Here is a 26,975-nt window from a genome sequence, read left to right as displayed (position 1 = left end):
TGCCTGTATTTAGAAAAGAACTAGAAACCTACTTATGCGAAATACTGATTATAAAACCAAACAATTTGCACTTGCTAAATAAAGTATATGAAGTATGGGTGGAATATCCATTCAAATATGAATTTATCCTCATGCTGCCTGCCATCAGCAGCCGGAGCCAGAGAGAGCACAACTGACCTTGCTCTCTCTGAGTGGGTGAATGGCTCTCTTTCTCCTCACATTACTTAATTGTGACGGCTTGAAGTTTGAGGCAAATAAGGTATATCTAACCCTGTATTGCATTATTGGTTTCAGTTGATATTTGCGGTACATAGTTACATATTTGAAAAAATTAAATGTTGATTTTATTGTCAATGGTAATTAATGGCTCAGTACAAATGCAATAGCTGCAAATCCAATAATATTGCATTTAGCCTACACTGTTAAACATAAAGGTTCCTAAGTTGAATATCCAGCAGGAAAAACTGGAAACTGGAATATAACCTTTAACCTTTACATCATTTATATAGTTTACAAAAAATTACCCTTCCATTGAAATGTCCTTTGTAGTCTTCCTTGGCATTGTGTATTCTGAATATAGAAACCCACATATATTCTTCTAGGTTCTCTCTGTTGTCTCTCTTGGTGAATTGACTGAGTCATTGATCATTATCTCCATTAAGTGTGGTGCTAGAGCAGCAGCCAGCTGTGCACATTTTCCTTTAGGAGTCCACCTCATGTAAACGTCTGCCGGTCATCGTTTAATCCCAGTCCCGGAGCCAAATCAAGGTCTTTCAATCACTGGGCCATGTCCCTTTAGGGGTGACCTCCTCTAACTCACCGTGTCACACCCCTGAACCCGGGAGGGCTCCACAGCCCACGATGGAGGGGTGTCGTGAAGGGTTGGCGAGGGGGTATGGAAAGAGGGGGCTTAAGCAGGTACCATCAGAGGCAGGGCGTCCAGGGGTTGGGGCGGTTGACAGCACTGGAAACCAATGGTGCATCAAGACACTTCTCCCCCAGCGTGGCGGCCATAGATCAGAGCAGGGCTGCCGGAGGAGCGGCTGAGGGTGACAGGGGAATAACATCCCTTTCTCTTCAATCGACAGGGCCCATAACTCCTGCATCCCCAGGGACAGATTGAGAAAGGCAATAGCCAGGGGCTGTGAAGCAGGGATGCTTAGGAGAATTGAAAGTTAAAGAAGCAGAGGTGGAATATGTTTTTTTATCTTCTTCTTCCTTTCCCTGTCCCTTGCCCTCCTCCTTGAGACTTTACAAAACACTAACATAAAACCTTGCTAGTTGTCTGCCACGCTTGTCCCTGCAGCTGAATGCAGGATTTTATCTTGACCCTGTGAAGACCAGAATACTGTTTTTATAACTCTACTGAATGCATGTGAGGATGTGTTTGATTCCACTGGAGAATGTTCTTATGGTTAACTGAGTTTGACGGCAGTTCAAAGGAGACCCTAAAGCCTGCAGGGATAGTGCTGTGTCAGAATCGGCACGCTGTCTACACCTCCGTCTCCATACCAGCCTCCCCACCCCTGAGAGGACAGCTTTTATAGCCTGATCAATTTCCCACTGGCTTATTGAATGTCTTTTAAATGGCTTTTTTATTTTCAATTATAACCCACTGTGTCTCAGCTGCCGCAGTGGGCCAACATTTACACTGTGGGATAATTTAAAAGCCTATTTTGGAAAATTATGCATTTCTTTTTTACAATCCCTGTCATTCTATTGTAACAATAAAACCACATAGATTTCTGAAATCCGAAGGGAAGTAGCACGTCAATTAAACAAAAAAAAAGAACCAGTAAGTACACATTTGTTGTAGTCTGATTTTTTTATCAGCACTCTCAAGCACACATATTTTGAGGTTGGCAGCCACTGTCGGCAGAGGGGGTAAAATTTCAGCTCTCATGGAGATTTATTGGTTATTAAATTTAACTGGCTTTTAGGTATTACCTGGTTGATGAAGGCAAAACAGATAGGACTTCCAAAGACATGAGAGAGGAGAAAGTGCCTGTGATGTGATAAGCTTTGGGAAATTGATTCCTGAAGAAAGTTTGTTTGATGCATTTAGGGCTCTACCTTGTGTCCCTACTGACCCAACCCCTCCCATTATATTCATCTGTCTGTCCATCTCTCTCTCTCCTGCTTTCTCTCTCTCTCTCACTCTCACACACCCTGGACTCACAAAGCAACCTGAAGGTGAAAGAAGTGCTCACCGGAGCTCATTGGAAAGTAGATGTGACAGTAAATTTTTCAGCCCCTCTCTCCTTCTTTCTCTCTCTCTCCCTCTCTCTCTTTTTCTCTCCCTCTCCCTCTCTCTCTTTCTCTCTCTCTCTCTCTCTCTCTCTCTCGCTCTCTCTTTCTCTCTCTCTTTCTCGCCTGAGATGGGAGATCTTGTTATAGCAGTCAGGATGAGAGGGGGTCAGGGCAGCGAGCCGCCGTGCCTGTTGATGATTGAGGAAAAGAGAAGTAAATTCATTCTGCTCGCGGCACTTTGTCAAGTGCCAGTAGCTTACCGTTGAGAGCCAGTCACCCATCACCGTGTTACGGCCTCAGAGGTCAGCCGTCGCCCATAAATCAGGGAGGGCGTTGCAGCAGACCCGGGCAGAACCACTGGAGCTATTGCTTGCACCCCCTCCACCCCAAACACCCCCCCAACCCCCTATTCCTGCCACATATGAAAAAGAAGCACAGTGAAGTGCAGGCCAGAATGGAAATGGCTCTCCGCTCCTTACAACATGTTGCGGCCTCATAAAAACAGTATCAAATATCTCTAAAAAGAGATGTTGTGAAAGGAAGGGACGCATTTATGTTTCTGATCTTGATAATGATAACCAATAATTAGTGCTGTCAGTTGTTGCATATAGTTATTATTGCCATTCATTTTTTTATTGCTGGTAATATTTTCCTAACTCAGCAGAATCTTCTTTAGTTCCAGACTGAAGTAGCTGACCACTGTGATGCTTCACAATAAAAAACAAAGTCCACTCCTCACTGTCCCCTCCTCACCTTCTGTTGCGACTAGCCATTGCGCAGGTGTAAACAAAGAGTCGAAGTTGAAAATGCCATAAATACTGCTTGTCAAAATGTTTGTGGACAATTCCTCTAATGGATGCATTCAGCTACTTTAAGTTGCACCCACATGCACACACCCACACAGCTTGTCTAGTTCATGTAGAAACGTATTGCCAATAAAATAGGATGCTCTGGAGCAAATACATATTAACCTATGATGGTTGCTCCATCCAGTATGTCTGGGATGATCTGGGGAGTAGGGGATGAGGCGGGCTGGTGATCATCCAACACCCTGAGCTCACTATCACTCTTATCCCTGAATGCAATTAAATCCTCATAGCAATGGTCTAAAATCCAGTATCTAAAAGCTTTCACTGGACAGTAGAGACAGCAACTCCGACAAAAGCAGGATAACGGATAGTGCATGCTTATGGCTGAAATACATTGAGTCTGAATATGATGAAAATAATGTATAATGTTGAACTAAAAATAATATGTTAATTCTGATTGCTTTGTCCATCTAAAGTTATGAAACAATAAAATTCATTGTTGTTTAAACAGATAAAATCTTTCTTTAGAGTCAAAATTTGAGCAAATAAGATGAATGCAATGCATCGTCATTAACTACACAACATTAAGAGATTAATCTTGGTTAAACACCTACTAAAATTTAAACTAAAACACCTAAGCAACATTAAAAGTATTAATAACTGTTCATTTCTCATTGTTTTTTCTTTTTTCTTTGCTTTTTAAAATACTGTATATATGTGAATTACAGTGAGTGTAGTTTCATCAATCTCCATGTTTATTGTATGTATCGCTGTTGGTGTTATCCACTGTGCTATCTAGTTTGTAAGAATAGCACTAGTGACTTCAAGTGCAACCATGTGTCTGCAAGCTAAACATAGGCAGCTACATGTTTAATTATTAACTATTACAATACCTAGTGTAACTGATGATAATAATTAGATTTTTTTCATTTAGAAATCGAGTTTAATGCATTATGTATCGGCCACTGATATATTGTGCACCACTAGTCAGATGTGTCATCTTATTTCTGTATTTTTCCCCCTTGATTGTTTCCCTTGTTTATTGAATGAAGGGCAATTAAGTAGCTTGTTTATAGCGAGCTCCCTCATTCTGACCAAAAAAAGGACCTGTTTCTGTTTTAACAAAGCCCCGGCCTCATAAGTGACAATGGTTTTGATTAGTCCTGATGAAACTCCTTAGAGTATTAATTAAAACAGCAGCAGATGTGCAGGTAGGGAAAAATCATTAGAAAGAGGCCCAGTATGTGGACACGTCTCGCTCTCCCGGCATGCAACATCCATGCATGGCAAATATGACACCTGAGAGAGAGCAACCTTACAACTTTATTCTTTTGTAGAAAAAAGGTGGGGGAAACAGCAACAATACATGCAATCAAAACGAGAGCCGGCAGGTGTTTCCGTGCGTGCTGTCACCACTGTTTGTGTATGCTTGTGTGTGCTTTTTCTTCTGCCCAAGGTTTCATCTCTTGGTCTTCATTTTTTTTTTCTTTTCTGCCAATGAAAGTGTGAGCAATGAAAAGGGCTGTATCTTTTTCCCACTAAAACTCTCTGGATCATCTTGCTTTTTGGACTGGTTTGGAATCTGCCATCACATTTTTTGCAGTTTTTCAAAAGAGGCAGTTTTCCCGCTGCCACTGGCAGAGAAGCCTCCAAAGCAAACAGTGAACGAACGTCAGTCGAAAGGTCTCTTGTTTTTGTAACGGTTGATTGCTGTGTTATAAAATGATCAATATCTCGTGCGGCCATGTGCTAACATTTTGCTAGGGAAGGAGGAGAGAGGGGTAAGAAAGAGGATCTGGTGCATGAGCTGCTGCTTTCAATATTCTCTCCTATTAGACTGTGATTATCCTGCAGGGCCTGGCTTGTCTCAGTGTGGGAATGAGAGCGGGCAGGCCAAGACAACATGGCAGATTTTTTCCAAAAAGTAAAAACTTCCTGACCCATGTTTCTGCCAGCTTTTTATATCATATTTCTTATGATAATTCAGTTCAGTTCATTCAGAGCATCATATTAATGTTTTTTTTTTACTGTCCTCACTGGTGAAGCATACATGGTACTCTTTCAAATTAAGGTGCTACAAACGTTTCTTTGAGCAGTTCTAGAGAAGATTCACCTTAGGTTTCATTAAGAACCATTTGTAACAGGCCTGTGTGAGTGTAAAGCACCTTTAGTAAAGCACCTTAAATTGGTTCTTCTATAGCATTCCTCAAACCACAATAATACAAAATCCAACAGTGTAGACAAAACCAAAGTATATACACATATTCTGCTACCTAATATTTAGACAGGATGCACACACATGCCTAGTTTCGATAACTGACTGGCTTTCACAAAAGACAGCAAATAAAACATTCACAAAAGAGACAAAAAACCCAGTAACGTTTCAGTAAGTAAGTTTCAATTTGCTGTTTTTTTCTTGATTGAAATCATTACACCCTCCACAATGGAGGACATACTGCCAAGCCACAGCTACAGCCATTAATAAGATTTCATTCATGTTTCAAAGCATTTCTCCATTATGATACATCGATCTGAACGTGATGATTCCACTGCACAGATCTGCTTTGTTAAAATCTATTTAAATGTATTATATCAGTACTCAGTAATATTCTGAGGGACAGGTACCAAGTATAAAGGTGAAAGTGGAATTATGTGAACACATCATGTATGATTTTGAGTTTTATGAATGGTGCCCAATATGTCTTGCAAAGCTGAGTGGTGTTCCTCTATATTCAAAGCAGTTGTTCAAAACATGTTTTTATAGCTGTGTATTAACAGAAAAATGAACCACAAAGTTTTATACTATAAAAAAAATAGGTTCTTTCTATAAATTATTTGAAAAAAGTAGAGGACTGCACCGGACCAGCATATAATGATAACTTCATACACATATCTGACACCAGATGGGATTTATTTTTTAAGAATATGGATGATTCAAAAGTTCTTGGATGTCTGACACATTTACTGAAAAAAAAGATAAAAAGATTGTTCTCTATAATTCCTTTCTTTACAGCTGACATTTTTCAAACTAATCATTTTCTAGCAGTTTAAAAATTGCATTACCAAGATTTAAGCTATTCAGACAGCAGTTTCAGAGAAAGCAACAAAATACTTTATGTTGTTTAGTTGAAGACATATTTATCGATTCAGCTTATTGTATTAAAGAAATCACTGGCCAATCATTGTTCTGACGCAAATCTTCATCTCATCTCAGTTTGATTAACCTTTGTAAAGGTTTGCTGTTCTGTTTTGCATGGACACAAATGCATATACACACACAGTTGAGTGAGGCCTGCCATTTCAGAGTGATGGACTCCTTGAATTCACTGACCTTTTCACTCTGGATGTCCCCTCCTCCCTCCATCTCATCCCTCCTTCTCTCCTCATGTAGATGAGACAGAGAAGGATGAAGATATTTCTGATGGGGGGCCATTTCATGGCGACACACTAAATGGGTTCTGGCTATTCCGGCCCACCCTGCTCTGGAGAAGATTAATCCTGACACAGAGCACTTTCAGACCATGACGGTTGTCAAAAAGTCCAGGACTTGACAGGGCCAGCATACGTGAGAGAGAGAGAGAGAGAGAGAGAGAGAGAGAGAGGGAGAAAGAAAGTAAGAACATGAAAAACTACTACAGCAAAAAGCAGTTACAGATAGTGCACATGGTCTCTCAGAAGTGTCTTTGCAACTGTATATAAACTTTGGGAATTATACTGTCCCTGAAATAATTGCACTAAATGATATAATTGTAATTTTAAGACCATTTTATGCCACTGATCTAATATTCTTAAGACTTTTGTGTTGTGTTGGTGTTTGCTATCTCTGTTGTGTTCTTATACTCACTGTACTGGGCTGAGTGTGTAGTGGTGCTAGTCTTTACTCTTCCCCAAGAGGCTCATTTTACAGTAGCTTTGGCGAGGTTTTTAAAAAAAAACACAGCCAGACTGATGGCCTGAAACCCTTTCATGACACCTATTTTTCAACGGACGCAACATTTTGCATTTTTGTTTTGTGTTGAAATACAAGCTACAAATGTCCATGTATGGCTTGAATAAACAGTGTGAAAGACTACAGCAGCTGTATTTAACAGTGTTCTGGTTAAGCCTTTGTTGTTTGACCCATACCTGTAGATGGAGGCAGTATTATTGATATATTGGTCATTGCGATCATTGCGCTCATTTCTACAAGATAGATGTCAATGCCTGCTTGCAGACTTAAAAACATGCATAAAAAACATGCAATTAAACACAGTGGGCAATATTGTGGTGAGCAAACATGATTGAGGTCATGTCTATATATTGTACGATAAGCCGATAAAACATAATTATAGTGACAGGCCTACTCAGAATCCAAGAAGCCATGGATTCTAATAAAAGAAGCACTGTTTGATAAACTACAGCAATTAAACTGTTTTTTAAACAAACAACATAAACAATATAATGTAACAGTGATCTGTTTTAGTATTAATTTGTTAATTAATAATAATGTATTCTGTAATACAAATTCTGTATTAATCTGCATTAAAATCCATGTTATGTAATGCATGAATGCTTTTTATAGAAACAGTATTTTAAAATAGTGTTTTAAATATATTGGTGTGTAGTATACATGCATGAAGACTTGCTTATGTAACCAAACAGGTAACATGTTTAAAATATAAATATAAAATCAGACTGTTAATGTGACAGTGCATTTAACAAATTTGGCCAGCTGTGTCTTGCAGAACATGGTTAGGGCTAGACAGATGCCGTGCTGTGCTTTTATCCTCTTTTGCATTCAAAGCAGTTCCATGTTTGTGCATGTTTGTATAGCAGTGTGTGAACAGAGATGTAGACCACAAACATATTTTCCCATTGATGGACAGAGAGAGATTTATTTTGTATGGCATGCTTCCTGGAACCTGGCAAAAGAAAGAGCGATAATTTACCCAGTACTTCACTTTTACAGATCTTTTGCAGAGCTTTGTAATTTCAAAAATCAGATTTCAAATCCACAACCCACAGTTTCACTTAAGGTTTTAGTAAATTGCATGTTGTATGGGTCTTGTTAATTGGCAATTTGTGAATTTTATATTTAGAAAGTTTTATCCTGTGCTACATTGTTAGAAATGTCAAGTTGTTACAAATGTCAGGTCCCCATGCACCAACACAATTTAAGAATTTGTTGTTTATTTTGATTGACTAATCTGGACAACAACAGTCACCTGAATTACATAATAACGTAGAAAGGAATGTGAAAGATGGAAGATAAAGGAAGCCTTTATGTTTTACTTTTAATCACAGCTACCTCCTTTCAGATTTTGTTGAGGAAGGTGTACCAGAGGTACATGGTGACAATGTAGTTAGTGTTAATCCACACCAGTGCACACACAAAAAAAATGAATCCAAAATATCTAGAAATTTGAGCATTGTGAAACTAACATGAGAAGTGTGTGAGTGTTTTATCTGATCAGACATGGGGTCCAAAGAATGTGACTTGTATTCAGCTAGAAGAGGAGTGTTGAAGCCTAATATGTAGGTTTCTGTATGCCTGGTGTCAAAGGTGCATAAATGGTAAAGGAATAACACAGTCAAATAGTTTCCTTGTAGTTTCATTGCAGCATATTTAAGGAATGCACTGCATGTCTGTTTTCCTGACTCATGAGGCCTTGTAATATTCCACAGGACATCTTTCCCTTCCTTGTATCCATGGCAACCTGGAAGAGGATCCCAACTGTCCTGCTATTGGCATCTACATGACTGGACAGGTAAGCTATCACCATACTGGTTAACTCAGACTAAACCATTATGTAGTTACATGCAGCCATTCCTACATTTTTACATTTATAAACATTGTTAAATCTTCATCCAAGCAAGTTCAGCATGCAGTGGCTCAATATTTTGGCCAGGTTTTATTGTCACAGTTGCATGTTGTGAAGGTAAAGAGGATGTCAAAAGCAGTGGCCCTCTGGTGGCCATCAGCATAAAGGGACAGAGGTGCTCATTCAGTGTGTTCTCATTTCAACAGCCAGTGCAATTCAACAACCATTCTATAAACTGAGTAAAAACACTGATTTAATTATAGCAGACACAGCCCTTACGGCCTCCTTTGTTCTTTTTTTTTTTGGGTGGTCCCAATCTATGGAGTTTGTAGCGTTGCTTTTCGTTATGTTTGGGCTGGTGGAGATCGAAATGCAATACCCTAGTATATACAATTTAGTTCAGTTGAGGTTTTTACATGGAAATTGCCAGATTCCCAGAGGTGTGAATCAATTTGAGATGTACACAGTGCAGGAGGTTTCTCGTGCCGGCCAAGGTCACAGGATTGGGGGCAGGCAAAGGTGGAGGCGGGGCTTAGAGTTGAAGAGCACTCATTGGAGCATGCTCTGGTGATCTATGAGAATTGTGTGTTATGTCACAAAGCAGCAGATCCCCACAGAACTGCTGATCATTCTCAGCTGCGCTGCACTCCTGTGAAACACCAGGCCCTGCAGTGTTTGGTGTTTTCATCTATTTAAATTGGTCCAGTACTGAAATCTCCACATATTGATCCCATTTGACACAGAGATCCTCACACACATCTAATTTGGGCCTTCTGTGTCCTTCAGGGTTTTTTTTTCTCTCAGATGCAAACTTGGTAATTACGAAAAGGCCACATTCACAATCATTCGACCATTTTATCTGGAATGCTGGTTTATAACAGATTCTTATGATTTGATTAAGATTGAAATCTTATGCTTGTTAGTATTTCAGATTGTTATTCATAATTCAAATTTTTATATAGATGTGACCATTCAAAAAGGAGGCTAGTAAAGGAGGGCAACAAAACACCTACATATACTCTGAAGGAGTTAGGAAATTCATCAGCTGAGATGGGAGAGACTTTGCATACAACAACTGTTGATGAATTCTTCACCAAAGCTTTATCGGAGAGCGTCAAAAAGAATTAAACCTTGACTACAGTTCACCTAAAGGCATGTGGGAGAATCCAATGTCAGCTGGAAGAAGGGTATTTGGTAGAGCCTTTTGGCCATCAGACTAGATGCTATGTTTGACAGACACTTCACATCACCACAAACACACCATCTCCACCATGGTGGTGGCAGCATCCGTTGAACTGCTTCAGAGTAGTCATAGGTGTTTAGGTGGGCTTCCTCACTAGTCTCTTTCTTGCACAGTCACTTAGTTTGGTAACTTAAAAAAAAAAGTTAAAGTCATCAAAGTTTTTGCTGTTGAAGCATTATGAATAAAAATCTAAAATACTACATTTGTGTTTGTATGTGAGTATGACCTACTGTAGAGAGATTTACACATATTCTGCCATATTCTGTTCATTTTTTAATGATGGCTTTAACTGAACTTCAAGGGATGTTTAGTGAGTTATACTCTTCAATGCCTTCTTGTGTGGAGTGTTGTTTTGTCTTTATGGTATATTTGTAGCCAGGAATACGGATTACCGAATACTGATACAGTTTCTGGACCTTACAGACAGGTGTCTTTAAACTACAATTACTTGAGACACATTCTGTGCACTCAGGTGATCTCTATTTCACTAATTGTGAGACTACCAGCACCATTTTCCTAAACCTCTGTTGAATTAGGTGTTTGGGGGTAAATATTTATGCCGTCACATATTTTGCATTGTATATTTTTATTTATTGACATTACTTTGTAGAAATGTCTTGTTTTCATGCTGACATTTTGTAAATTCTTGTAAAAAATATATTGACCATAATTTGGTTTGGAAATGGAAAACATTCTAGGGGCGAATACTTTTTTAGGTGCTGTATGTTAACTTAATGTAATTTAAAACTTAAAATAAGGTAATAAAAATAAAGTAAAAATAATAATACATTATGAGAATCTCCACTTGTGCTGCACTATTTATATTATTTAGTAAATTATATCCGTTGTATATTCATCAGTAATTAGCCCACTAGCACATTTAATATCAGTATTGCTCAGAAATTATTAATAGCAATTAGGCCCTATTGCCTGCTATGTCTTGTACTCTGAAGTAAGAGAGAAGAGCAGGCTACTGTGCTGTGACATGCAGTGAGCACTCACCCTCCCCACACCAAGTGACCCAACAATCGCAGCCTAACATGGTCTTTGAGCCCACAGGGTTCTCTGTGGACATCCACCAGTGAGCCAGTGTGTCAGTCACTGAGGGAGTTGCAGGGCTTCCTGTTTTGGCAGTGTGCGGTTACACATCCTGGCAAGGGACCTGCTGTCAGCCACAGGACCTCTGGCTGGCTGTCTGTCTCCCACTTACACACACACACACGCACAGTCTCCCTCTCCCCCACAGGGATCTCCTGACTCACAGGCTTGTTACTCACCAGCGGAGGTGCTGCACTAATTCCTGTTCTATTTCACACCTGCACTGTGCTGTCAGAGCTGGCCGCCTGACCGCACGAGAGGTCCACCATCACATTTAAATGAGGACAGGAGAGAGAGATACCAGAACTTCTCTTGACATGAGGAAAATCAACATGGATGTAATGGAAAGTGCTCAGTTCTTGGCCATATATTACAGTTCTGTGACCTGTAGTCTTCTGTAAGTGCTTCCTCAAAATCACCAAAAGTTAGACTGCAGTGTTTAATAATGCATGGCTTGACTTATATTTAGCCCCTCTAATTAGCTGAAGATTTGGCTCATTCAACATTTAGCCTAATATTTAGACAGATATTTTGCAAATCTAATATTTAGCTGGTTTAACACTTTCAGGATCTAGGCAGATATTTTGGCCCACAATTTCTCTATCTAATATCTAGGTCCATGTTTTGTCCATCCAATATTTAGCCTATCCAGTACATTTGAACCATACATTATTTATCCTAATAATTAGCCTATCTAATGTTTGGCCCAATGCATAGAAAATCCATTATGCAGTCCAATGTTTAGCCCATCCAAAGTTTAGCTCATTCAATGCTTCAGTGATACGCCAGTGTGTCTGTAAGGACAATTATGTACTGTATTCACATCCTATGAGGAATTCCCACACAATCTGCTGAAAATAACCTTTACATAAATATCACAGATTTATGAAGAAAAATACCAAATGCTTCAAAACCCAAGTGCAACTACGCTCTCTTTTCCCATCCTCTTTGAAGTGCTGCCCGTCTGTTGCTATTGTCCCATATAAAACAATTCTCATTGAATCTCGGCCATGTTGTCTTTTGTTCTGGAGATGCGGCTGCCTATCTGAGGCCCAGTCGTTAATGTGCCATCGCAGCGGCTCACATCCTCGTTAGACACGGCTGCTGATGTTATTTCCTGCGGCTGGGGGGCACTGCCGGCAGGACACTTGCTCCTACTAATCTTTCAGCAAGGAGAGGAAGAGAGCGGTGCAGCGGTGCGCTTATGTCACGCTGCCCCAACCACCTGAGTCCCTGTGACTAAGACCACGGCAGGAAGACGGGCAGACCACCAATGCTGGCAGCTTTACTCACGCAGAACTGTGTAGGAAGATTACCAGGCAGATGTGCTGAGTGTTTTGAGGATCTGTTTCAGGGGCATGACTTTTTACCTTTGCAACAGGTCTACAGGCCTGAACGGAGGTGTACTCTGGTAATTACGTAACTCACAGAGATATACAGAGTTTCAGGCATTGGACCAGGCAGCCTTCTTCCATTGCTGTAAGGTCCAGTTCATGTTCATTGTAGGCACTGGTATAAGCTGACAGGAAGACTACAATAACTTAGATAACCACCCTCTACAAAAGCGTCTCAGGAAGTACAACACATTTAATCCTTAGGCACATGGGCTACAACAGCAGAAGACTATGTCAGGTTCTGCATTTGTCAGCCAAGAACAGAAAGCTGCAGTAGACACAGGATCACCAAAAGTGGACAGTTGAAGCTTGGAAAAACAGCATGGTCTGATGAGGCACACAAATTGTAAGGGTCAGAATTTTGCAGCAACAGCGTGGATCCATGGACCCAGCCTGCTTTGTGTCAACAGTCCAGGCTGGTGGAGGTGGTGTAACGGTGTGAGAAAGGTTTTTTGGCACCCTTTGGCCTGTTAATGCTAATCAATCATGGCTTGAATGCCACAGCATATTTGAGTTTTGTTGCTGACCATGTGCATCCCTTCATGGCCACAGTTTACTTATCTTCTAACAGGTACTTCATGACGATGAGTTCAGTGGTCCTCCCAATCACAGGATCTGAATCAAGTTTTTGGCATATGGAAGAATTGGAGATTTGCAGCATGAGTGCTTCTGACAATCTGCAGGAATTACATGACACAATTATGTCAACATGGAACAGACCAGGCGTTCCTGTTAAAGTGCTTGATCAGTGCACATAACCACAAGAGTGAAGAATTGAGTTTAATGAATGTGCTTCCTCAGCTTTTGAGATCTTTTGAGAATATCACTATTGAGAGAGGATACAGTAGAGGTCTTAGAAAGCAGAACCCATGTAAACATATTAGGTCAGTCTGCCCTCGCGCTGGTGTGTTTTTGTGAATGGGTGTGAAGTACGTGGGAGATAAAAAACCAAAGCAGGAGACACTCATCCTGGTGTCACCAGAGTGGAGACAAAATGTTAATTAATCATCAGAGCGGAATCACACACAGAGCCGCTCATCTCCCCAGGCCCCGCCTCCTCACCCCTGCACCACTGGAATGGCGGTGTGTGTGTGTGATGGACATTTCCGCTTATGGCGTGGGTGGATTGGAGAGTGACACCCACTTCCACTCCCACTAGAGAGGAAGTCCCTATCAGAACACAACAGGAAAGGAAAAAGGAAAACAAGCTGACATCTTTTCACTCATGAAATCACTTCCTACAGGCCCTTTGTTGACCCCAAACTTTGGGTTTTAAACCAGGTGACCCTTGACATGGCTAGAGAGGATCAGTGGACTGTATCATGTACAAACTTTTTATATATTAAAATTATAATTTAAGTTGTTACTGGATGCTTAATCATGCTGTTTTTTCAAGATGGTCGAACAGGTCTGTGCACATTTGCTCATTCTGTTTACATTTTAAATAGTATGGAAACATGGGAAATTTCTGGTTCTGATGATATCTAAAACATTTGAAACAGCTCGCTTTAAATGTTGTACCATCTGATCATGAAATTAAATTACCAAATACACCAAATAACACACCAAAAAAGAATCATGGACTCATATTTTGTTTATTCAAATGTAAATTATGTAATTTCTAGAAGTCGCTTCCTGTTCTCATGCAACAAAACGCATAACTAACAAAGGAAACATTTAAAATGACCCTTTTAAATTTACAATTTGCTGCTTTTTTAGTAATTAAAGCCATGTAAATTGCAGATTGAAGCTTTGACAATTTTTAATCTTGGAAAAAGTTCTATTAGAATATGAAAACCTAACCATCAGGTTTGTAGTAACACATAATAGCATACATAATGGGACCAAGACAAAGCAAGAGGTGTTTCAACCAACTGTAACTGATGTGCAGCCATAAATGACCAAACACTCATTCTATATCATATAAAAAGAATGATTTTTAATAGTTAAAAATGATTTGTTTAGGCCAACATCTAAACAACATCTTATTAACTTAAACCATTCCTGTCCTATAGTGCAGATTGCAATATTTTGCTAGAAAATAAACTAGACCACCCTACAGCTTCAGAATTTTCTCCTTACTGTTGAATGGAGCCACTGAAAGGGAATGCAGAGGCTTTCAGCAGCTAATGCTAGTAAAAGGAACATCACAGTTGGTCCTTTATCCTTGTAAACATCTTTGCTGTTAGTCAATTATCAGTGTCCATTTGAGAAATTGATCTGTGTTCACCATATGCAGCAGTCCACAAGACTCTGTCTAAAAAAAAGAAAAGAAAAATAAAGACCGCTTCCTTCCATCCTGCAAGCATTTTCCTGTTTACCTCGCATTACGGGTCAGAAGCTTGAGATAAAGCCATTAGATGTGCTGTACACCAACCTGAACATGACCTCTTGCTCATTATATTAGTGCCATTTGTCCACATGGAAGCAAAATAGTTCGCAAAAATCGAACCGAGCTCCAAAGGGCAATTTCTACACTTTTTAGCTTCTCATTTTAAAAAGTAAAAATTACATGAAGTTTCAGTAGCTGACTTATTATCTAGCTCAAAACTGGACTAGTGCGATCAAACAGAGCTTGCATTAAATGAATGTTTCATTGAAAACCTGAGTAGCTGTGAATCCGTTGGTTAACAGTGTGGAGAAGCTATCACAGGTTTGTGGTGGTCTCCTGGTGGAGTCATTAGAGAACCTCACCAGATCCGTGATGAGATGGTAGCACTGCTCTCTCTCTCTCTCTCTCTCTCTCTCTCTCTCTCTCTCTCTCTCTCTCTCTCTCTCTCCCCCTATCTTTTGCTCTCTTGGTTCATTGAAGATGCTCCCCTGCTACACGTGTGTTCATTATTCATAAATGCCAAATTTCTGCCTGACATGTATATCAGAGGAGACTTGAGCTTTCTGATCTCCCCATGTGCATTAGGCATGGAGAAAAGGGGCCCTGAATATGAGGGTTTCAAATGCATACATTTAACCTACTTTGCACATTTTGTAGGTTTATTGTATGTATAACATCTCTGAATATTTTAGTACATCATGGTTATCAACAGTCCTCTAGAACCTATGGCTACTGTAAAGCTCCAGAAGTACTGTATCATAAGAACAGCACAGTATGTTGTAACTGTGTGAAGTGTGTAGGAACAAATAGCCATCTGGATTTCAGTCCATTATTCAGCTATCTTAATTTATCAATCATCTAAGCCTTAGCCATGCCATGGTGAGATTGCAACCTCAATCTCCAACCCCCACAGAAGAAAACCTGTAGCATCGCTCTCTCTGGGTGGGAGGGATGGTCCTCCTGTTAGTGACATTTCAAAAAGATGCAGTGGAAGCACATGCTAGCCTTCACCATCCCAGCTTGGTGGCATCATGTGTAATGGAGAGAGAAAATCAGTAAAATGAAATATTGCATCATGTACTATTGCCTCCAAATATCCCAATAGTAATATTCTATTTTTTCTATATTTCATATTCCTCAGTGGAATACCAGATGATTACGCAACTCTGCCTCCGATAGTTTAGTATCTGTTGAATGTGTGAATTAAGGCCCCTAAACTTAACTACTCTTTCAACATTTCACTAACAAGGAGGAGCTTTGTGTACTCAGTTCATGAAAAGTGTCTGCATGTGTGTGGGGGTGTGAGAGTGTGTTTGGACATGTGCATGTATGTGTGTGTGTTTGGTCTGGAAGTGATGATTGCTTCTTCCCATCACTGTCTTGGACTCTCCATGTTGGCAGCGGCTGGTTTGAAGCCTTCACACTGGGGAGCTCTGCAGCTCGTCTGTGGAAGAGTATTGATCTGATTTAGCTGCTTCAGGTACACCTCTGCCCGGTTTCTTCCAGATCAGAATCCTCTGCTTGAACCACAGGCTGTTGCATGAGAAGTCAAAGTGCAAAACTGGCCTCAGATCAGCAGTGGTTTCTGTCCGTCTTCTGTGATACACCGACTGGGCTACATTCTGTTTGAAGATTTAACACCCATGCCTCTTGGACAAGTAGTTCTGGAGTAATGGACCAACCGTGTGTTATTATGCCTGGTCTTTCGAGATCCTCCTGTTGCATTTTAAATTTGAGTTTAATGTGGGAGGCAGTGATTTTTTTTAACTTTAGCTCCTCTGAATTTTCCTCAGAAAAGAAGGACAAAGCCAAGCGCCAAAGTAAATCACAAAAAACATCTGAATCTTAGACCTTAGCTGTCTAGCAATTACTCAAGTGCAAATCTGAAAATTTAAATTGCACTGGAGCTATGAGGCTAATGGTGCTACCAAGTAATAGAAGATTATCACCACCGGTCCAGCATTGTGCAGACTGAATGGCTAAGTCATCATACATTTGTCTCAGACTGTGGTCCTGTTAAGTAATATCAAGTATACTTGCTTATGTGGTTGGCTGATATTTAAAAAGCAAAATTATGATTTCATACAATATTTTAACCTTGTACCTCCAGTTTAGTTAACAAAAACATTTTGGCTGATTGACTACATTTAAAATCTCTGGATGTTTAGGGTAGGGTCATCATGACACCAGAATTTCTGATTTTGAAATCAACACCAAATGTAAAAACACTGCTCATCACTGCTTGATACTAAACAATACTATGGCAAAATAATTGTGCAGTGAACACACTAGTGAACACGCAAGACAAGACAAACCTTCTGTACTAGTGATTCTCAGTCCTGGTCCAGGAGTAACAGGACTACCCTGCAGCTGTAGAGTTTTCCTAGCTCTTCACCTGGCGAGGGGCTTGTTAATTCTTTCATTAGTTGAATCACGTGTGTTGGGAGCAAAGGAACACCAGTATTCCACACCTTTAGTTGGTATATAACCTTTAAATTATGTTTTTTTTTTTTCGAACTTTACAAAGATTTATTCCAGAGTCACAGATCATTTACAAAACTTATTTTAAGGGAATAAAGTTCATTCCTTTGTGGAATCACTCTAAACGTGTACATTCACATATCACATGTGCTAAGAAGCCAAAAATTAAGACCTCCTACAATCCCTTAGAATTTTTATGTGGTATATATGACATATCCAGTGGCAGCGACAGTGGGGGTAGAGTGGACAGGCCTGCCATAGGTCAATGACAGCTTGACAGGCTTGGCCTGTTCTCTCTGCAGGTGACGAGATCCAGCCTGGTTCTCTTCTGCAGGCTGGAACAGATGCAGGTCTCTGGAGCTCCTTCCACATTCTCTTTGATGGTCCGGGGCTCCAGCTCGTGTGATGTGGCTCTTTTTTTTCTCTCGAGCGTGTCATGTTCGTTTGGCATGCACAGGCCTCTCTGATATCAAGTGGCTTCTGTCGGGAAGCCACCGCTGTGGTGGAACCGCATGGTCTCCGAGGAGCTGCTGGCAGACTAAATAACCGCTTATTTGCCATTTCCTATCTGCTGTTTATGAACAGCTGTTTATCAAAGAAAGAGAAAGAGAGAGAGGGAGAGAGAGTAAAAGGTTTTTCAGAACCCTTTTTTCTGTTGGGTTGAAGAGCAAGAAGTAGAAGACTTGGTCCTTCTTCTCATCTTCAGGTTATTATGCTGGTAGCTTTTAAGCTGTGCTACTCTCCCCTGAGGCACCCTTAAATGGCTTTTTCTTTCTGTTCTGGCATTGTCTTCTGCTGGGTAAATGCAGAATGTTTGTTGGCCGGTTTTAGGTGTTTGAGATGTGTTTCAGGTGGTGAAAAGTGTGGTAGATAAAGACACGTCTCAAAGGGAATTGTTGCAGCGGAAACCCAACCTAAAAAACTTCCCCATTAACCTTGAGGAAGAGAAATTGTGCATGCTGCACTTGAAAAAGCTCAGACCCAGAAATCAAAAAGCATCTCTAATAGTCAAATGTAACACTTTCTAATTTGTCCTTTGTGCACCAATGTCATTCTTCACCTTTATAGCCTCTCAGTTTGTCTGATCGGGCTTGAACAATCTGAGTTCCTAAGCTTTAGGATGAATGTTTGTGAAATGTATGAAGCGCCTAGGTGTGCTAGGTGAGCTTTGGGGGCTTTTTCAGTGTGTTTTGCCTCCACTAAGAAACAGCTTGCCTTATTTTGTTCGATTCAGTGCTGTCTCTGCATGAACTTGTGTCTGCTCCCCTCTGCTCTCTGTTATTTCCTGAGCTTTCCATCAGTGGGTCACAAATCAAGGTTTTCCAGCCTCACTGGAGACCTCACTGCTCATACTCTACTCCACATGGCTTCACCGAATGGAAGTTGGGGGGGGTCCTTGGAGTTCAGGCTTTACAGTATTTGTGTTTGTCCTGTTGTACTGCGATAGGGCTGCATAACATCCATTTTGTTCATCACTATAATGACTTTGGCCTTTGCAGTACTGATATTGCAGAGGACTGAGATGCAATTGAGCCCTCTCTGGGTCATTTGGTTAGACATACACTATATGTCTACGTCTATGTCTACACCCTTCCAATGAATAAATTTTATTACCTAAAGTATTGGCAATAGAATAGGACTCATGAACATGAACCTATTGGCACCATGCCTAATACCAGGCATGGGCTAGAGGGGTGTAAAGCCCCCCCAGCATTGAGCTGTGGAGCAGTGGAGCTGTGTTATCTGGAATGATGCTGATGGTGCCAAGAGTTGTATCATAATGCTTAATGCTGCAAAATACTTTGGCAAAAATATAATAACACTAATCTTTGTCAGAGCACCGGATCTTTTGTTCTGGAACAGAGAGAAATATCCAGATTTGTAGATCTGGATATCCAGATAACATTTTTATCAATAAATAAACTAAAAGGAAACCATGACTGTTAAGACTTGTGTTTTTTACAGTCTGTTTTCAAGCACACTGTTTTTGTAATGTCACAAAAACCAGTGCCTTTAAATGAACTATATGGGCATAATAATATAATGTAAATATGATTGGTAATTGGTAAAGTATTGGGACACCTGCTCATTCATTGTTTCTTCTGGCTTTCTACTAGATTTTAATGCATTACTGGGAAGATTTGATTGCATTCAGCAAGAGCGTTAGTAAGGTCAGGATGTTAGATGATCACCACCTCACCTCATCCTCAACTCCCCAACTCCTCCCAAAAGTATTAGATTGAGCACAATCATTTCAGAGAGATGCTCAGTGCTGGGGATGGGGGGGCTTTATACCCGTCTATACCCCACACCTGGCATTAGGTGCATTTTTACATCTGTGTCAGCAATGGGTACAAAAAGTAGTTTAATGCATATATTAGAAGGGGTGTCCACAAACATTTGGGACTCTAAAGTCTATTCATCTCACAGTAGGTTTCCTCAGCCAGGTGTTTTGGTTTATATTGCTTTAAGACTTAAAGGTACAGTTTGTTCTTCTACAGCATCACTCCCAATTACAAATTTTTACTCTTTTATTTGAGTATTTATCTGCATGTGTGTATGACTATGTGTGTGGTCATGTATTTCGCGTGTGTATGAGTTGTCAGGACTTGCCTGTGTATTGTGCAGTTCCTCACTAGGGTCTCAAGGACCCCTGAGTTGACCTTGAATGACATTTTGAAGCCGATTCATCAAATGCCATGTCTAAAGACCACAGTCCTATTGTCAGCCAACAAAGAAACACCTAACTATTGAATCTGGATCTGGATCTTGGAATCAGTTGGCTGAGACACAATGGAGTCACAACCTTGGACATACCCATTGGTTTAAAGGGGGAATTTATCTTCAGAATTGAACACTTTTACTTTATTGTTTGTTTTTAATCTAAGAATAATTGCACATTAGGGATGTCAGGGATATGTATGGTTGGTCTTCATGGTTTGCAGCTCCAGGGTGGGATCAATCAAACAAACAGCTCAAATCCTAAAGATGACCAATAACATTCAAGTGTCCTGGAAACTTCTTGCATGTTCTGTTGTGCCCAGTTTGTGAGCTTTGCATCAGGGATGCATCCCGTCACCTTCCTCATCAGCCTGAGTCTGTGTATCTGTACAGATTACTACAGCAGCCCATCGCTTATGACAACAAAAGGTGGTTTTCAGCATCTAACTGGCTGTTGGAACTGAGCATCTGGTCTTGTGTAATTATGTCTTTGCTGCAGAACGCGGGAGTTTAATCGCTTTTACAAAGAGGCCAGGTAAACATGAGTGGGAAAATAGAGAGTTTTTGAAGACTGAGCATGACCGTTTTAACAGAACGACATGTTTGAATTAGATGCTCCAGCGCTGGCTCTAAATGGATTTCTGAAGTGGTTGTTTGTGGGGGTTTTCAATCGGACGTAACCTTGAGTCCTTTTTTTTTTTTTGTATGGAACGTCTGTAGGATTTAAGTGCCAGTATAGCATGAAGAAGCTGAATACATACGCTTCGTTTTCTCTATCTCTGTCTCCCTGTCTTTTTGTTCTGGTTTTAAAATTGAAAATTCTGCCTCTAAAGTTGCACCATTGTCCAGGTAATTAATGGAATGCTGAGAGCGAGGTCCAGGTGCTTAAATTTTTTTCCCCTCTTCTCTAACGACTAATAAGAATAGAAAATAAAGATTAGTGCTTTTGGGGTCCCTCTTTTTAATATAAACTTATGCATAATACATGCATTTAAATGAAAGGACTGTGACCTTCGCTGTGGTTCATTTCAAACTCCCTGCATTTGTTTTGCATGCTGAGGTTAGGTTTAGCATAACAATCAAAGTGATTCAGTTTAATATGCACCTTTTCATTTTTTACAGTTCAGTTGTTTCAAAGTTTGGTATGGCTTGGAAATGCTGTTTGAAGAACTTCAGACGCTTATTTTATCCAGTATCTGTAAATGTAAAGGTCTGTGGTCTGGTTTGTATTGTATTGTCACTGTCATGCAAAAACCTTGTATTTTCATTAATTGAAACTTTCCAGCTACTAAAAACCTTCTTAACTTTTAATGGAAGTCCATGTAAAAAGATTTTATTCAGAGACATTTTGGAGCATTTCTATTGGTCCATTCGTCATGAAACTTGCCAGATTTATATTATATCAAAAAGTGGAAAATGCCAAAAAAAAGGCAGATGCACTTGGGTAACACTTTGCTATTGCAGATATTACATTTTTAAGCTCACTCATATCTATGATGCCTTCATCTAGCAAACACAATTAGAAGTAGCAATAAATATAGCAATAAACTTGCCATGGTCTACCTATACTTCAACCACTTCTGTCTGATAGAATCAGGGACCACTGCATCTGTATAATCGTCCCACAGCCTTCGCTCAGTCTCCAGCTCTCAACTCTCAAAATGGAGGGCTTCAGTAAATCTTGCGGCTGTGTCAGTCCCAGGCTTCAGCTCGATAAAGCTGAAACAGATGTGTATGTGCCCACTCTGCTGCTATTTTTTGATTGACCGCCTCTGAATGGCATCTTCTTTGACTCTTGGCTGAAGGCCACCCAATCCAGTCCTCTGGGCTTCTGTTTCTGAACGACTCAAGCAGCCAAAAATAAACAATCAGAGCAATGTAATCGCTGCCCGTGCGAACAACTTGCGCCTCATGGCACAGTCTTGATTGAACTCGTACTACTTGGTTTGGCTTTCACTTCAGCCATGCTTTGCATACCTACTGTTCTCACAGTTGCTCGTTCATACAGCCCTGTTCACACAGCCAAAAGCTTGTGACATTTTTGCTTTAATTAAATGCACATTGAGACATAATAGCCTTTTTGTGTTTGTTCATTTTCTTCTTGTAGGAGCACGTGGCACCCACAGACTGTGCAGCAGATTCTTGTAGTCTCAACGTTCCCATGGATGAAGAGCCGATCTCCTGCCATGCATTAAGCTCATGTCCACAGCACCACAACGGCACAGATCCTCTCTGAAACTGCCCTGCTTACATTGTTGAATAATGTGTGTGTAGTTTGCTTCTATGTGTCCTTTTGTAAAAATACTTGCATGTTTTTGTCTTTGCTATGAAATCAATTCGAGACGAGCCTCTTCGAAGTATAGAATTATGTATAGGGGTGAGATGTTGCTAATGAATGATAATATATATATTTGTTGTCGCTGTCATTATGAAACTTTTCCGAAATGGGAAATTTATCGGAGAAGGGGATACTTTAATTCTGTACTTACACACAACACTTACACAAGGCAGCTGACACTTTCAAATGGTGTAAAAATGGAAAAACATACATACATGTATAGATTTACATGGTTTTAATGAGACAGTGACGACGCTTTAAATGATCTGTACTGTTGTTTACTATTTACAAAAAACTTTGCAAAGGCTTTAAGTGACTCATATGTTGATCGAAACCTGACCACATATCCTGCTAATACTCTTCTCTTTATAAGATATGAGACAGTAATCAGACCTGTCAGTGTCCATCAATTTACTGTAAAACAGAATGAAGCTACAGATATTTACACTCTGTTCAGTATTTATATTTAAACTAACTTCTATTTTCTGTGATGTCTCTTAGCATCTTACATATTTATGTACGTACTGTGCCAAATTTAAACGTGGTATTATTAGCTTATAAGATCAGTAGAATATCTTGGATCTTGGAGTTTGTTCGTAATTTCTACACATCTCTGTGTTTGAACAGGAGGAGCGAGAAAATGATCAGACTGCTTGCATAATAGTAATTTATTGAAAAATGAGGGATCGGTTCCACCAGCTAGTAAGGAAACTCTTCATAGCAGGAAGTGGCTCAGGCTGTGGCATCCAGGGCTTGTAAGGTAGCTCACAATAGCAACAATAATAGTGAAACATACGCAAACAGTGCAGCTGGAGAACTGCAGCTGGATAGAAACGAGAAGATGAGCTGTAGGTTTGAGATGGTCAGGGTAGTGGAAACAAACAGAGATTGATATTCTGGTTATAATTACACTGCTAATGTCCAATCTCAGTCAAGCACTGAGCTGGGTTTAAATATACAAATTGAATTGCACAGGGATATTTCAGGTACATGCTCTTCAGCAGATGCTGTTTTTATTAATGTGCTGATTGTGCAAAGTTCACTCTATTTGAAGACGGTTTGTGGCGCCCAATCCATTAAATGTGACGAACAGATTTGGGACACATTTTGCATTTTGCACATTGTTTTGTAAACTGTACTTGAGGGAATTCTTGTGTGCATGTCAAAATCCATTCAATAAATGTGATGAGACCACATGGTAATTATTTTAATTAATGACTGAAACAAACATGAAGTGTTGAAATTGATTACTGTCCCAACACTAATCACGACCCAACACTTGTGTAAGACATCCAGAGCCTTCCAACTGACCATATGGAATGCCAGTCTGATCAATAGATGAAGATAAAAGCTCAGAGCTGTCGTCCATTCATTGTGATGCAGAACAGGTAATTACAAGTCAGAGGACAGATGCTGTCTTTGGTATAGAACACACTCACACAAACAAACACACACACAACTGTGATGGAGATGTTCTGTGTGTTAAACCTTATTTTAGAAAAGGACGCAACAGTCAGTCACACCACTTCACTGGAATACGGCTCTCATCATTTTACAGTGGCGAGATGGAGAGACATTTAATGTAAATAAATGGGATCACGTTTTGGCTCCTGAACTGCATCTTGTATATACATTTTAGAAACATGCTTTAGTAAACAAATACATTGTTTATGACCCCCCCCCCTTTGTGCTTCCAACACATGGGTGAAACCAGGACACAATAAATTATGCTTATCTTTAAGCTTAAACAGTGACATACATTTAGAACGTAGAACAGAAAAACATGTTCTACAAAATAAAGGAAAAAAAGAGCTAGCACAATCAGCAAAGAATCGATCATATGACCCAACAGCTTGAAACACAAATATTAAGCGAGATTTCTCTCTGATTTTAGTGTCTCACGACATAATTAAGTACTGGTCAAGATGAAAACTGTACACACCAAAGAAAACAAACCAGAGGGACATATTTTTTTCTTTCTTTCTTTTTCTAGTTTTTTTTTTTTATATAAGAAATCATTGCTTTGCAATTTACCTCACCTCCAATTTACATCACAGTTCTCTCTCCCACACGACCACATGAATGTAAACACCTCTTGTCTCTTCTTAATTGTATTACATTAATACTTTATATATATATCCTTTTTTATTTTACATGTCATAGTTCACATCAGCACGGTTAGCTAGCATGATAATGAAATAAGGCAAGACTCACATAACTGTGACATCACAAATTCATAATACTGATAGTAAGGTTGTTTCTTTTTTTCGTTTTTGTTCTGCAGCAGGCTTTGGTCTTGTTTTGACTGAGGCAGTATTTCTTCATCTTGGCTCTGGGACAGTGTCTTCCATCTAGTGATGAGAGGAAGGGTTTTGGGGGTGTGGGGTGTGGGGGGGGGGTAATTGTCTAGTTGTAGTGTTTTCTCTCCACAGTTGCATTGGTTAAATCATACTGGCAAACAAACCTATATGTAATAACTTAGAAATGAAAACAAGGTCATTTGTTTGAGGTAAAAGTTCACTGACTGATTTTTTTGTTGTTGTTTTGATAGGGAAGAGACTGGCCGGTGTAAGCCTCTTCAGTAAGAGGAAGATTGCCTGCCATTTTAAAAGATACATACTGTTCATCAGTGTTTCGTCTTGTTGTTATGCATGTTTTTTTTTGTTTTCTTCTATTATGGGACTGCAAACCAGTCTCTGTGGATGGCACAGTTGTGGGCATGGCAAAATGCCAGCTGATCCAGTTCACCCCATTCCACAACTCAAGCTCTACTGTGACTTGCGTGCCTTAAAACAGACATGAGGGAGCCGTTCGGCTGAGTGTTCATTAAAATACAGGTCCGATGCTGACAAAGCAGTTTAAGTCTTGGAGGAGAAGATAACTGGGCTCATGTTAACCCGTCCAGTTCAGTCTTAATGAAAGGGAGATGTGTTCATCTTGAGTTCATCTGCTCACAAAACAGGTGATGATGTTTGCAGTTTGTCAGAAGTGTACCAAGAGATGAGAAGTCATTACATCACTCTTTTGTTTCGCTTTCTGTTCGATCAGGGAGAAACAATGTGAGCCAAACTGTCTTTTTCAAGTGTTAATTCTCTCCCTTCTGTTTGGCCCAAAGCATTCGACGGAATCAACATGAACCATGCAGCACATCGTGCAGATGCCACAGAGTCTGTGTTTAAAGGCTATGGCTGGTGATGATGCTGGACAGGAAGGGTGCTGCTGGGAGCGAATGTGTGCGGCATGTTGAGTCGGGAAGGTTGAAAAAATGCCTCGTTTGCAGTGTTCAGGCGCGTTTGGCATGCAGCATCTCGATGAGCAGGTTGTTGCAGGGCACGTCTCCATTCAGGTGCTTGTAGTAGAGGTACTCCTCAGCCTGCAGACTTATAGCCCGGATTTCTGGCAGCCGCAGCAGCAGCTGACCAAACTTGTCTGTCTGCTGAGGATAGTTGCACATCACATAGTCCAGCAGTGCAGCGTTGACCTGCTCCTGGACGCTCTCCACCAGATGGAAGTTCTCCAGGTTTTTCACGTCTGGAGAAAGAAGAACAAACACAAACAAACTGTTACAGGTGTGAGCTGAGAAGCAGATGGACCTATCAACACGCATATGAACTGACGCATATTCTGGTCTCTGAAGCAGGATTTTTTTCCAGCTCCGATTTTTCTCAGGAGATTTGGAGTGAACTAAGAATCAAGTGGGGAAAAAAGATCTCCGGGGACGTGCTGCCCTGGAGAATGTGAATTATGCAGTGCGAGGTTGCAGATGCATGGAGGCTTTACAGCAGCATTGCTGCTACAACCACAAATCATGAAAACAAGGAGAAATGAGGCAATAGTCACCTTAATATCACCCTGTTTTTACCAGATTTTTTTCATTCTATTAAAAGCTTACTGCATAAACAGAAAACTATATGCTATATAATATGTAGTGTCAGAGGTGAACAACAGTGTAAAGTGCACATATTCTGTGGCGTAAGTGGTTAAAATGGTGGCATAAACCACATGCATTCTGTATGTCAGATGAACGTGTACCTGGCTAAATGGCTGGCAGTGTAATGTATGAGGTTCTAATTAATCCCTGTTGAGTGGCTGTATTTAATCAGGTCGGAGGGGCTGGTGCTATGTGATCTTTTATTAATCTCTTTGACCTGGGGTTGAGCGTGAGCATGTCCCAGTATTGCTCCAACAACGGGTTCCCTGGACCCTCCCCCGACACCACCGAGTGATTGTGAAAGGACCTGGACGCACTCGGCCACGGCTAATGAGGCAGCTGGCCCTCTGCTCTGCTCTTTCCCTCGCTGAGAAATGAGTGTGACTGCCTCGCCCGCCGGAAAAAGAGGGAGAGGACGGGCAGAAGAGAGCAAGAGAGGGAGAAAGGGAAGAGGAGGAGGGAGGAAGGGAGGGTGGGAGATACTTCAGCGTGTAATGAGGTCTGTAGAACGAGCTTCGAGTCCTTCATGGCACCGAGCGAGGATGTTCTCCCTGACCCCTGGGTGACACCGCTGGGC

The 26,975-nt window shown here is 40.5% G+C and overlaps 2 protein-coding genes across 2 annotated transcripts in view; one reads left to right on the top strand and one right to left on the bottom strand.

Annotated features, from left to right (window-relative positions):
- Positions 1-22,365, top strand: part of LOC140538524 (adhesion G protein-coupled receptor D2) — a gene marked incomplete at its 5' end in the record, with an annotated part of 69,759 nt that extends 47,394 nt beyond the window's left edge. Inside the window, 2 exon segments of the mRNA XM_072661117.1 lie at positions 8,724-8,806; positions 22,237-22,365. Coding sequence (XP_072517218.1) covers positions 8,724-8,806; positions 22,237-22,365 — 212 coding nt within the window.
- A 2,472-nt stretch (positions 22,366-24,837) lies between these two features.
- nr5a2 (nuclear receptor subfamily 5, group A, member 2) overlaps positions 24,838-26,975 on the bottom strand; it is a 43,767-nt gene continuing 41,629 nt past the window's right edge. Inside the window, exon 7 of the mRNA XM_072660371.1 lies at positions 24,838-25,998. Within this exon, the coding sequence (XP_072516472.1) occupies positions 25,751-25,998 (248 nt within the window). The 3' untranslated portion in view covers positions 24,838-25,750. The remainder of the gene's footprint in view (positions 25,999-26,975) is intronic.

The sequence above is a fragment of the Salminus brasiliensis genome, chromosome 17 (assembly GCF_030463535.1).
Source record: "Salminus brasiliensis chromosome 17, fSalBra1.hap2, whole genome shotgun sequence".
In the NCBI taxonomy this organism is placed as follows: domain Eukaryota; kingdom Metazoa; phylum Chordata; class Actinopteri; order Characiformes; family Bryconidae; genus Salminus; species Salminus brasiliensis.
This window is presented reverse-complemented; position numbering and strand designations above follow the sequence as displayed.